At 31.2% G+C, this 13,897-nt stretch overlaps 1 protein-coding gene across 1 annotated transcript in view; it reads left to right on the top strand.

The window, feature by feature from the left end:
• Window positions 1-829: 829 nt before the first annotated feature.
• LOC141343823 (protein strawberry notch homolog 2-like) overlaps window positions 830-13,897 on the top strand; it is a 42,666-nt gene continuing 29,598 nt past the window's right edge. The window contains exons 1-5 of the mRNA XM_073848481.1: window positions 830-849; window positions 2,656-2,830; window positions 4,448-4,527; window positions 6,669-6,756; window positions 13,150-13,320. Coding sequence (XP_073704582.1) covers window positions 830-849; window positions 2,656-2,830; window positions 4,448-4,527; window positions 6,669-6,756; window positions 13,150-13,320 — 534 coding nt within the window. The remainder of the gene's footprint in view (window positions 850-2,655; window positions 2,831-4,447; window positions 4,528-6,668; window positions 6,757-13,149; window positions 13,321-13,897) is intronic.

Below are 13,897 nucleotides of genomic sequence, written 5' to 3'. Positions count from 1 at the left end.
AAAAAATCCAAAAAGGTTCCATATTAATTATTATCATTTTACAGTCCACTTTTACAGAAATAGCAAGTACCATATTATTATTTTAGCATTATTTTACTATTTTCATTTCATTATTATTATTGTAATAATACATACTATGGTTATAATGCAATATAAAAATGAAAACAAATAAATAAATAAAATATATAAAAATACATAAATAAAATAAAATATTAAAAAAATAAAAAAATAGTGAAATTGAATTATAAAAATAAATAAATAAATAAATAAATAAAAAGAATAAATACTGTAATATTATTCTTTATAGCCTATATAGGTGTTATTGTTCAGAGCATATTTCAAATTACATCTGTGCAAAATATTTAAGGCTCAGAAGAGACCCTCCAATAGCTAAATGTATATTTTTATATTATTATAAAAAAAAAAAAAAAAAAATATATATATATATATATATATATATATATATATATATATATATATATATATATATATATATATACTTGTTTAGACTGGACAGCAAAATGTCTTTACAATAAATAAATAAAACACACTAATAAAATTTTACTTATATAAAAATTTTACTAATCTCTACTATCTCTAAACAGGGGGAAATAGTAAACCAAACGACTTATTATTGTTTTTTCTTCTTTTTTTCCTCTTTTCCCCCTTTCTTTATAGTTTTATTTTCAAACAAAATGTGAAACAAAACATATTTATTATCATTTTCCTTTTGAATGCACAAAAGGCACCTAGCGTAAAATATCTGCAAGCGTTCCGTTCCCGATCCGCGGTGACGTCAGCGGAAGAGTCCTCCTTCTTTTAGATCAAGATGGCGACGTTGACCAGGAAGTAGGTAAACAACCGTACAGGGGTAGAAAAATATGGATTAACCCCTCCAATTTGCCTTTACCGATCAAGAAAAACCCAGATTGAGTGGTCGTTAGTGCTCGTGGAAGGGTTTCGCGGACAGGGGGGTTTAATTAACGCGCGGTGAGTGAGTTTTCTGTCAGGTTAGCATGTTAGCACGAATCAAACAATAGCGCTCCATTGAGTCAAGCAGAAAAACACGCAGACAGTTGATCAATTCGTTAATAAATCAATTACGTTAGTCTTTAATAATCAATACGAGTTGGTGATCATATCAAAACGACGTGCTCGAGGGCTCAGTACTGTTTGGTTAATGGTTTTCAGGTTGACAAACGCTCAGACAGGTCATTTTATCATAATCTGGTAAACAGTTAAAGGTTTTTTAGTGTGATATTATCTTTTAGGAAGGGTGAGGTTGTATTATAGAGGTCAGAATAAAACTGACACACACTTAAAGTGTAATTCCCTTCAAACTTTCACACAGACAAGGCCTGTATCACATATTTAATATATTATATGTTAACCCATTAGTTTTGTCTGTTTGTCCTATCTCTGTCTCGCATTCTATTTGTTTATCCATCTGTTAGCTTTCTATCGGAAATAGCGCTTTATTTCATATTTATACCAGTCATATGTTTGTTTTTAAAGAAGTCTCTTCTGCTCACCAAGCCTGCATTTATTTGATTCAGAGTATAGCAAAAGTGCTAAAATTGTTATATATTGTTACTATTTAAAATAACAGTGTTCTATTTGAATATATTTTAAAATGTAATGCATTTCTTTGATTTCAAAGCTGAATTTTTAGCAGTCTTCAGTGTCACATGATCCTTCAGAAATCATTCTAATGTGCTGTTTTGCTGCTCAGGAAACATTCTTTATTGTTATAATGTTGAAAACAGCTAAGGAGATTTTTTTCAGGTTTCTTTGAAGAATAGAAATCTTTTAGTAACTTGATAAATGTATTTTGATCATCTCTTTTGATTAGTTAAATCAAAATGCTTTCTAAATAAAAGTATTAGTTTCTATAATTTTTATATATTTAGCAACCCCAAGCTTTTGAATAGTATAGTGTATAATGTTACAAAAGCTTTTTATTTCAGATAAATGCTGATCTTTGAATCTTTCTATTCATCAAAAAATCCTGACAAAATGTGTTTCGCTGTATTAAATATTGATAATAATAATAGTTAATGTTTCTAGAGCAGCAAATTATATTAGAATGATCTCTAAGGGATCATGTGACACCAAAAGACTGGAGTAATGATGCTAAAAATTCAGCTTTGATCACAGGAATAAATTACATTTTAAAATATATTCAAATATAAAGCAGTTATTTGAAATAGTAAAAATATTTCATATTTTTATTGTTTTTGCAGTACCTTGGATCAAATAAATGCAGGCTTGGTGAGCAGAAGAGACTTTTTGGTAGTATATAATAAATGTCAACAAAAGAGTATTTTTTTGCATACAGATGATCTGGTAAGGTACCATAATTTATGATAATAAAAAAAGCAGAATAGAACAAAATATTTTAAAACAAATGCATACATTTATTTGTATCTTGTACGTTTTATTTTGCTAGTAATCAGCCAGTTTAGTTACAGGTAAAACAAACCTGGAAGGTTCAGGTTGTCACTTGTGGATGCCTATAGCATCACCAGTATCATATGGTCATACATGCTTTATCATCAATGCAAGATGACTTTGCAACAGGACTCATCAATCTGAATTATAAACACTGTAACAAATAGATTATCATGCTGACTGTTATCTCGCTCTCTTTTAGAGATGGCTGGAGAATGACAGGGGTTTGACACGTGACCATGTTTCTGCTCGGAGCCTGATGCCCACTCTTGCCAAGTCTGTTGTCATGGACACGGAGGACTTTCTGCACCCTGAGGGCCCTCAGTTGGGGAGCCCAAAGTTTAGCGCTCCCAGTCCTCCTCTCACAAGTTCCATGGAGGTACATACTTACTGCACCCTAAAATGTCTAAACATCCGCACACGTTTTACATTAAGACACATTGTTTGCTGTAAATGTTACGGTTACCCCTATATAAAGAGTCTCAGGCTAAAGATCTGCACATGTTTGAACCTGAATCCTGAACCTGACTCAAATGTTAAGACCAAACCAAAAATTGACTGGTGGAACAAGCCCATAGGGGGAAAAAGCTATACATCTAAAACCCAACCTAAAAAACGCTCTTCATATTTTTATATATTTTGTGTAATTTTACTGTTAAGTTGAATTTCTTGTGAAATTTCATTTAGTTATTTTATTTTAATTAATTCATTTATTTATTTATTTTTCAGTTGTTTGAGATCCACTTAGAAATCACAAATGTTCAGTACAAAATTGGTTAAAATCTATGTATTTTGTATATTTATATGTAATTATATTTTCTATCATTTTTAATGAATTACAAACTTTACCACTTAACAATTACACAATTTGCCATGAAAATGTCACAGTGTAATTTTTTTAATGGTCCTAAATATAGACGTTTCAGTTTTTTACAACTAAGCTTAACTAAAAAATCACTGCAAAATGTATTTTAAAAAGCAATAAAATGTAAAGAAAATGTCACTATAGGCTTTTCTAGTTTTGTATATTTTGAGTTATTTTACTGTTAAGTATAATTTTTTGTAAAATTTATTTTATTTTTCAGTTTTTGGGAGATAACCCAGGAATTACGAACGGAAGTTGGTTAAATATTGAAGTACTTTTATAGATATGTAATTATACTTTTTTTCTAGAATCATGAACTTGAACCCAAATTTTGGAGAGAATTTGTCATGAAAATATCATGGAGCAAAATATTTTTAAAGGTCCTAAATATAGACGCTTCTGTTCTTCTATACATATATTTTTAAATGAATGTTAACAGTTAAGCTTAATTGTAAAATCACTGCAAAAGTAGTAAAAAATAAATACATTTCTTTTTCAGGAATTACAAACTTGAATCCAAATTTTGGGAATAAAATGTCATGAAAATGTACCAATGCCATAAAATCTGTTTTTTTGTGATCCTAAAAACAAGCAACTATTTCTATTTTTATATAATTTTACAATTCAATTTCAATGCAAGCTTGAAATTAGACATGAAAATCTCTCCCAAACCTTTCTGAATCCAGGTTTGATAGCATATTGAACTATTGATAGCATATTGAATATACAAACCTACAGGAGTCTATTTGATGCTGCACTAATGTCACTGTCATGATGACAAATTTCCTTAATCTGATTTAATCTGCAGTTTTGAACTACAGTTTTGTCTTCATCATAACTGTAGCTGGTCTTGAACCTTGTCCAAAATGGGATGGACCTGGAGTGCTTTGGTAGCCAATGGTAATCATCTCTGTAGAACCAGTAGTCTCATGTCACCTGGTTTATGGTGGTTTATTTGGTGGACTGTGTGTGCACGGTTGTGTCTGGTCTCACCCACCATGTCAAGATGAGTCACTAAATCATCAGCACTGCCAGTAAATATTTGGGGTGATGGGTAATATCTCAGCTGAACAGTGTTTCCAAAGGGGCACTTCCTGTGTCAAATGTGCTGTTTGTTTCCTGTTTCCCTAGAGTCAGCTGTATCCGTCTAACTCATGGACGTACCCACAGCAAACTCAATACAACCAGCACTATCCTATGCAATCTGGGAGGTGAGTGGCGCACACTTTTTTTCATCTCAACAACCAAAAACAAAAGCTTTGTGAATTTTGTTATATATTAATAATAATGTATTGACAATAAATAGTCAACACAACAGTGTTTGTTTCCTCACTGACTGTTCAATCTGCATACGTCACCAGGTGTTTCACTTCAAGATCCAATTATGACTTTCTGATTAAATATAAGATACAAAAAAATGTAACATGAAAAACCGTGTTCGGTAATCGGCCTTCAGCCCATTGTTTAATTTTATTCGGCTTTTGCCAAGAATTTTCATTTCGGTGCATCCCTAGTAATATGCATTGCTAAGAACTTCATTTGGACAAAGTTAAAGGTGGTTTTCTCAATATTTAGATTATTTTGCGCCCTCAGATTACAGATTTTCAAATATTTCCCAAATATTGTCGTATCCCAACAAAACATACATCAATGGAAAGCTTATTTATTCCAATTATACAGCTTTCAGACCAATTTAAACCTCAATTTAAAAAAAAAATTGACCCTTATGACTGGTTTTGTGGTCCAAGGTCACATATACAGTATGTCGTGAGTTAATGAAATGTGACAATTCTTTAACATGTATCAGTGATCTGATAAAATATTTTAGGGGTGTAACTGTACATAGAAATTATGTTTCAATACATCCCTCAGCTTTGAAGTCACGGTTCAGTACATTTTCAGTATAGTAGGAGGAAAATATAATGGAACATAAAATAGCTTCTTTTTTTTCTTTTTTTTTACTTAAACAGTGTTTTACTGATCAAAATGTGCCTCTGTCTCTAAACAAATTAAATTACAATCAGAATTTTTTTAGAAATAAAATATCTATCTCAGCTAATGCTCCTAACTATATAGGAAGCCCTATTACTTCCATGTTAGTATAATATTAAAGTTTTCTATTACCAGATTCAAACTATTAAGTTCAGCTGGCGTTTATTTTAGATAAAACCAAAAAAAAAAAAAAAAAAACATTTTCAGCTTGTATTTCCTGAAGAATTCAACAAAATTTGTAAGATAACACTTTTCTTCTTACCGGAAGTAATCTTTACACAGCTTATTGAAAAAAATAGATGGGAGGCCTGCTATATAATGTCTAGTTAGGTTTTATTCACACATCAACTGAAACCGCATAGACTAAAAGATCGATATTGGGATTTAAGAATCAAAATCGATTCATTATAATTTAGATATGTGTCCCTGGACCACAAAACCAGTCATAAGTGTCAGTTTTATGAAATTGAGATTTATACATCATCTGAAAGGTGAATAGAGCTTTCCATTGATGTATAGTTTGTTAGGATAGGACAATATTTGGCTGAGATACAACTACTTGAAAATCTGGAATCTGAGGGTGCAAAAAAAAATCTAAATGTTGGGAAAATTGTCTTTACAGTTGTCCAAATGAAGTTCTTAATGCATATGTGACCCTGGACCACAAAACCAGTCATAAGTGTAAATTTGTCGAAATTGAGATTCTTACGTCATCTGAAAGCTGAGTAAATAAGCTTTCGATTGATATATTGTTTGTTAAAATAGGACAATGTTTGTCTGAGATACAACTATTTGAAAACCTGGAATCTGAGGGTGCAAAAAAATCTAAATATTGAGAAAATCGCCTTAAAAGTTGTCCAAATGAAGTTCTTAGCAATGCATATGACTAATCAAAAATCAAGTTTTTATATATTTATGGTAGAAAATTTACAAAATATCTTCATGGAACGTGATCTTTACTTAATATGCTAATGATTTTTGGCTTAAAAGAAAAATCGATAATTTTGACCCATGCAATGTATTTTTGGCTATTGCTACAAATATACCCCAGCGACTGGTCCAGGGTCACATATTACTAATCAAAAATTAAGTTTTGATATATTTACGGTTGGAAATTTACAAAATATCTTCATAAAGCATCCTAATAATTTTTGGCATAAAAGAAAAATCAATAATTTTGACCCATACAATGTATTTTTGGCTATTGGTACTTAACACTTTTGTGGTCCAGGGTCACATATATGTGAAGAGGTGTACAGTTACACCCCTAAAATATTCCGGATTAATATGTATTCTAGTAGTACTTGAGTATTTTGCTGTCTGTGTGCTTGTTCCTGATCTCTCTCCTATTATTAATCAGGCAGCTCCAGCCGAACCCGTCGTCTGTGAACCTGGACCTGTCTGACATGGACTTTCAAGACCTTGTGCAGAATGGAGATTTCTCCCAGGTAAGATCAGATCCTGGTCCTTTGCTTTTTACTATATTATTGGCAGTGGCTGAACTCACCAGAACCATTGAGAAATTAATTCAGAAATATGCACTGAATGTGTCATTTTCCCTTTTTTGTTTTAGTTCCTGGTTTGTGAGAATTTTCTCTGGTAAATCTGACTGAAAATTTTTCCTAAAGAGAAAAACTCTACAGTTCGGAAGAATTTATTTGTTACTTGCAGTCATGTCACATGAGGACAGAAGATCCTCATGTTTTTCGTTTTCGAAATCGTACTCAAACCCGTGAGGATCTTGTAATGTATTGATTTTATTGTGGCTGTAAATGCAAAGGAAAGTGGGATGGTGTGCAAAAGCAGAGAATGTTGCAGGCCAGACTCGAACCTGCATTCATGTGCTTTGACAATAATTCATTGTAGCAAGTGTAGTTAAAAGCACAGATTTAAATACAGTGCCTTGCACTTAATTTTTTTTTCACGTTTTGTTTAGTTGCAGCATTATGTTAAACTGCTTTAAATTAGTTTTTCCCCGCATCAATTTACACTCCATACACCATAATAATGACAAAGCAAAAACCAGATTTGCAAATTTTACAAATTTATTAAAAATAAAACACTGAGATAAGTACATTGCATAAGTATTCATACCCTTAACTCAGTACATAGTTGAAGCACCTTTACAGCCTCAAGTCTTTTTGGGTCTGATGTGACAAGCTTTGCACATCTGCATTTGGCAATTATCTGCCATTCTTTCCCTCACCTTTTCACCTCTCCATCTCTGTCAGCTTGGATGGGGGCTGGCAGACATTTTCTATCTAGAGTCCTAGTTGCTCCAATCGTCTTCCATTATGGATAATGCTTCTGTGAACCTTCAATGCAGCAGATTTGTTTCTGAACTCTTCTCTAGATCATTGCCTTAACACAAGTCTGTCTCTGAGCTCTACAGGCAGTTATCTTGACCTCAGGTTTTTGCTCTGATATGCATTTTCAGCTGTTAGACCTTTTCTGAGAGGTGTGTGCCTTTCTAAATCAGACTCATTCAAATGAATTTGCCACAGTTTAACTCCACTCCAAGTGTAGGAACATCTAGAAGCAATATGAATGCTCCTGAGCTCAATTTCGAGTGTCCCAGAAAAGGGTATGAATACTTATGCAACGGGATGTTTTCAGTTTTTTATTTCTAATTAATTAGAAAGTTGTTACAACCCTGTTTGTCATTATGGTGTATGAGATGTAGATTGATGTGGGAAAAAAGTAATTTAAAGCAGTTTAACATAAGGCTGCAACATAGCTACCAAACGTACCAAAAAAAGGAGTATGAATACTTTTGCAAGGCACTGTAAATGAGATCTCTGACTGAAGTCCTTAAAAAATAAAAAAAGCACTGCTTGAAAAGTCCTGGAATTTCATTTAACAGTAACTGCAAGAACCCTGATTTTCAGCTTTGAATATATTTTTTTGTAATTGTTTGTGAAAATGGACTTTTTTCAGTGTACAAACACTGCATCAACAGAACTGAATATATAGCAAACTGACATTTAATTCTGCTCATAATTCTTTTGAGAAAATCAAGAGTTTCAGAAGAGATTTCAGTGCTCAGATCTGTCAAGATACCAAAGTGTGCCAATCAAATATTACTCAAGCTCATTAGAAGACAATTTGGAGACAAAGTGGACTAACTGAACTCTAAAGGCAATACATTTTTATGTTGGCCGTGTCGCTGTTATTGACATCTCTTGAGTCGTTGGACAGCCACTAAATCAGCCCTGTGATCAATCCATGTGTGATCTCAGCTCCTCTAAAGTTTCTCCGGCCTCTATCTGTCCGGCTGCCAGCGCTAATGCATGCTTGAATCCAAATGATTCAGAAAATGTGAAAAAAAATGAAGGGGTATGAATACATTTGCAAGGCACTGTAGCTGAAGTGCAGCGTACAATTATGATAATGAAGCTGTGACATTAATGCACACACATTAATGAGAAGATCCGTTTAGCACTGCTACAGAATGTTATTTGTGTAAAGACTAAACTGAACAGAAAGTGAAATCTATCAAGACTTCTTTCTTGAATCATGATTTGGTTTCATGATTTGAAAAGAAAAAATGTATTTTCTTTTTGATAAAAAGGTCATGTGGCAACAGTGTTGCATACTATTGTTTAACGGTGTTATTTGTAATATCGCTGAGCTATGTTATAGTTTTTATTAATATTTTAAATTCATTTTAATTTTTATATTTTCTGTTTTCATTTTAATTTTTTGTAATGTCTATATAATTTTTGTATATTCTCTTTTTAGTTTTATTAATTAAAAACTAAATAGACATTTTATTAAAAAAATTAAAATGAATTTCATTTTTTTTAAAAAGAATTTTTAGTTGTTTTAGCACACCGAGTTACCTAAATGAAAGTGAGAAATGCTGAAATAGTGCTTGTTTTTTTGTATTTTATTTGTTTAAATTTATTTTATTTCATTTAATTCATATTTTTTATTTTTTTAGGTAATTATAATAGCCCTGGTTTGAAATGGTTGGTGTTGCATGCTGTGCACTGTTTCACAATCTTATTAAAAATAGTAAGATTTACAGTATTCACTGCAGTGTGCTCTCAATGTAGGCTATCACTCTGTGACACGTGGAAAGCAATTTTATATGGAGGAAAGAGTTTATGCTCTCTTTGTGCATGAGAACATGGAAACTAGTTGAGAGGTTTGCCAGCTGAAAGTTTCCAGCTTTATCTTTGATTGTTCAGATCTTAATCGCATAACTAACACTGTCTGAACTGAAAGGTTTGCAAGTGGAAATATCAGTTATATGCTCCTTATATATTGCTGTTCAGGCTCATATTCACTATTTACTTTCTATTTGCATACTATCAAGAACCAAACGTCTGTCAACACTTCTTAAAGCATATGCGGTAAAATTGGGCTTGGCTGCCTGTAAATATGGACACAAAAGCATCATTTCCTGACTGAAGACCACCACACCCCAGAGCAAACACATACTGGATTGTGTTCGAGTCAGTGTTACCTGTTGGAAGGGTGTATTTTAGTGCATTTTTCACCATGCGCAGGTCAGACCCTCCTAAATAGGTGCAGCATTAAAGTGAATATTTACTTGCGTCAGTTCCTGCAGTGGTAAACGATAATGCTTTTCTCAAATGAAAGTCTTTCCGGCTCTCTGTCGGATGCCGGTGCTGTGGTTTCATACTCTGAGATAGGACAGGCCTTGCTAAAGGTACAGCTCAGGTTTGGTTAAATCTGATTTGCTACCTGAAATCTTTTTTTTTTTTTTTTCCTTTTTTTTTTTTTTTTTTTATATATATTTAGTTAGTTTGTTTATTTATTTTGTGATGCTACTGTTGATTGGTTACCTGAGATCTTTATTTCTCTATTTATTTAATTTGTGACGCTACTGTTGATTGTTTTCCAGAAACCTTTTAATTTTTCTCTTTGTTTATTTGTGTTTGGGTATTTATTTATTTATTTTGTGCTGATGATCTTGATTGGGTACCTGAAATCTTTTATTTTTCTATCTTATCTAATTTTTTTTTTTGTATTTTTTAATTTTAGTTAGTTTATTTTAAAAAATATTTATTTTTTATATTTGATTTAGTTTTTGTTAAAGTGTTGTTTGTTTTTGTCATTTTTATTAGTTTTCTTTTTTAAGTTTTTATCAATTTTTATTTCAGTTTTAGTTTGTCATTTTAGTATGTCAAGTTAAACTTCAAGTTAAGATGCAATATATATATATTTTATTTTAATTTAAATGATTATTTAGGAAACTTTTAATATTTGATTTAGTTTTTAGGTTTTTGTTAGTTTTTGTCATTTAGTTGTTTTTTTGTAATTTTTTAAAATGTTTTATAAATTTTTATTTTAGTTTTAGTTTGTTATTTTAATGTCAATTTAAACTAAATGAAAATTAGAAGCTGCATTATAACTTTTTTAAATTTTAATTTGTTTTTTATTTTGTCAAGTAACAATTTTTCCAAATATTTATAATTAAGAAAATGTATATTTGTTTTAGTTTTTATTTTTTAAATTTTGTTTTTAATTTTAAAGTGTTAGTCATTTTTATTAGTTTTAGTTTTAAAAATGTTTTTTTATTAATTTTTATTTCAGTTTTTCTTTATTTTAGTTTGTGAAGTTAAACTAAATGATTATTAAAGGCTGCAATTGTTTATATTTTAATTTGGAAATATATTTACAAATATGATAGATTTATTAATTTTATTTATATCAATGCTGTTTCTAATCTCTTTATTTCATGTAATCCCCATTTAATGTAATTGCATAGAAAAGAGCGAACAGCGGTATTTCTAACAAGCTCAATTCCAAATAATTTGGAAACAGAAAAGCAGTGATCTAAATGCAAATCTCATAAACCCATATGCATAGTTTGTTCACAGTAGAAAATAAATATTTTATGAATTTTGCTTATGTAAATAACTTCTGTTCATTATATCAAGTCGTATTGTGCTGTTTCTAATATCTTTGTTTTGTATAGTCATTTGCTTTCTGAAAAATCTCATGCAGATGTACAGATGTATTTACATTGAAGGCTCTCATAGCTGATTGGTGTCTATTAGTAAACATTTTTGAGGTGATATGCAGCTTCCCTTTCAGCGCAGACAGTCTGAATCTGTTATGACATGATTTTGCATGATATCAGTATAGAAACAGTGTATGATCCAGCTACTGTTGTAAGTTTACTTCCTTTTATTTCAGCATCCGCTTCTACAGCCTTTAGTTCTTGATGCGTTCGGACAATTCTGACCTCTCTCCTCATGCCCTGCTACTCATTCCTTCCTGTCCAACTGTAACCGAATTTACTGTTATTGTCCCTCCATTCAGTCCTGATCCTGTTTTATCTCCACTAAATTGCCCATTTCACTCTCGCAAATGGAAAAATTACACAACTGGACATCTTGCTGTTGGATACAGAGTAGTTTCCAGAACAATACAAGGCAATTTCATCGTCTTTTGACAGTCTCAGATCATTTTTAGCTCAAAATGGAAAGATCCATCCAGTTGAGCACTTTCAAAAGGCTGTAACATCTGCAAATAGAAGATTACAGTATCTGGAATGGGCTTTCATTTGACTGTTGAAGGATTCTGGGTTTGTGAAAGACTCCAGATGCTCTGTAGCTTAAACCTGACTTGAAGTTTACTGTATGATTGAGGTTTGCACTGTTAAAATCATCATGAAGATTTTTTTTATTTTAGCCCTCATGCATAGCTTTGAAATGATCATATGTGATTTTACATATTAACCAGAAAAGATTTTTTTTTTTTTTCATAATAAACGTCACTTGCACTACTACATTTATCCTGTACAAAAATAACACCTTAAATGATCATTTAAGATGTGCATTTAACCCCTAAACATAAGATATATGGCTTCATTTTAGTGGTGTCCAGTTTTTAATATTTAATTTCTCTTAGTAATAACAGGAGGTTATCGCCTTCGAGTGTGATCAGGAAAACTGTTTGAAGCTTCCAGGAATGAAAACCATCTCCTGACAGATTTATAGTGTGTGTTTTTGGACATTGGCCATGTCTGAAGTAATGTGTTGAGTCCACAGCTGCTGTGAAAAATAAACCGGTTTGCGCATCATATATCAGATTTTATGAGCTCCGCTTCTGAGTGTTACAGCTTTTAAATTAATGGTCGTGTGCTCATGTCAAACCAGTGTGACTTGTTTTTTGTTTTTTTTGTTTTTTTTTTGGTTTTGAAGAATCGTGGCTACACATTTGCATTAATTAAAAGCTATTGAGTTGATCTGTCCTCATGCAAAGCGACCGTATTACTTCAGAAGATGGGCTAATAACTTTTTTTTACTTTTATTTATTTATTTATTTTTTTTATATATAATATATTTTATTTTATGTTTATTTAAGAAACTTTATAAATGATTTAGTTTTTATTTTTTATTTTTGCTTTAATTTTAGCTAAAGTTTTGGTCATTTTGTTTGTTTTTGTCATTTTTATTTAAGTTTTCCTTTAAAAAAAATGTTTTTATTAATTTTTGAGTTTTTCTTTATTTTAGTTTGTCAAGTTAAACTAAATGAATATTAGAAGCTGCAATATTTTTGTATTTTAATTTAAGGTTTGTATATTTATTTATGATTTATTTTATTAGTTGGTTTATTTTGTTAGTTAAATTTTTTTTTTTAAATGGTTTTAGTATTAGTTAACTATAATAACCCTGGTGAACAGTACATTATAAAGTGTTTTTGTTTTGTGTTTCCTCTGAAGAAAGTATGAATTAATACAGATTTAAACACCAACTTTGGCTAGATAACAACATCTAAAATGAAACCGCTTTGTGTATTTCAGTAAAACAAAATAGTGACTGAATCATCAATTTCTGAGCACATTTTTGTGGTTATTCTAGGACCTTTGCATAGACGAGCTGTCCAACACATCGCTGTTCTCCTCGCCATCTGATTCTCTGTCGGAGTACCCAGACCCTTCAGGATTTGGCCCGGATAGCCTGGCACAGTTACCCGCTGAAGGCCCTGCGCCACAAATGTACTGGGACATACCTGGACACAGTCAGAGACAGGTATTCATGCTAGGGCTGTCGCGATTCGTCAATTCTATTTGACTGTTTGATTTTTAAAAATCCTCGATTTAATTTTTCCTGCGTCAAGTAACCGGCAAAATACCAGAAATGACGAATTTCACTGACGAGAATCCATGAAGCACATTATTAGACTGTGTTTTTCCAAGGATGCATTATATATTAAACCTATTTAAAAATCATAATTAAGCAAATTTGTGAATTCACATATGGCATACAAAAAATAATTATAATATATATATATATATATATATATATATATATATATATATATAATATATAGGGCCCTATGAAATCCGTTTTATTTCCAAATCAAATTTTTTATACTCTGTTTTATGGTTAAATTAAATTTTTTTTTTTTTTTTTTTTTTTTTTAATCATAAAAATCCTGTCTAATTAATTGGCTTTTACATTTTTATTTTTACCAAATTCTTATCGATTGCTTTTCTGGATTTCATTTTAATGGTTCCATTCAATTTTAATAACCGAACGCATCTCCAATTAATTGATTTTCTTAAAAAATAAAATGTTCTCAAGTAAAATTGATTTTTTTTTGTGT

The sequence above is a fragment of the Garra rufa genome, chromosome 10 (assembly GCF_049309525.1).
Source record: "Garra rufa chromosome 10, GarRuf1.0, whole genome shotgun sequence".
Classification (NCBI taxonomy): domain Eukaryota; kingdom Metazoa; phylum Chordata; class Actinopteri; order Cypriniformes; family Cyprinidae; genus Garra; species Garra rufa.
Note: the sequence above shows the minus strand (reverse complement) of the source record. Positions and strands in the feature narration are given on the sequence as shown.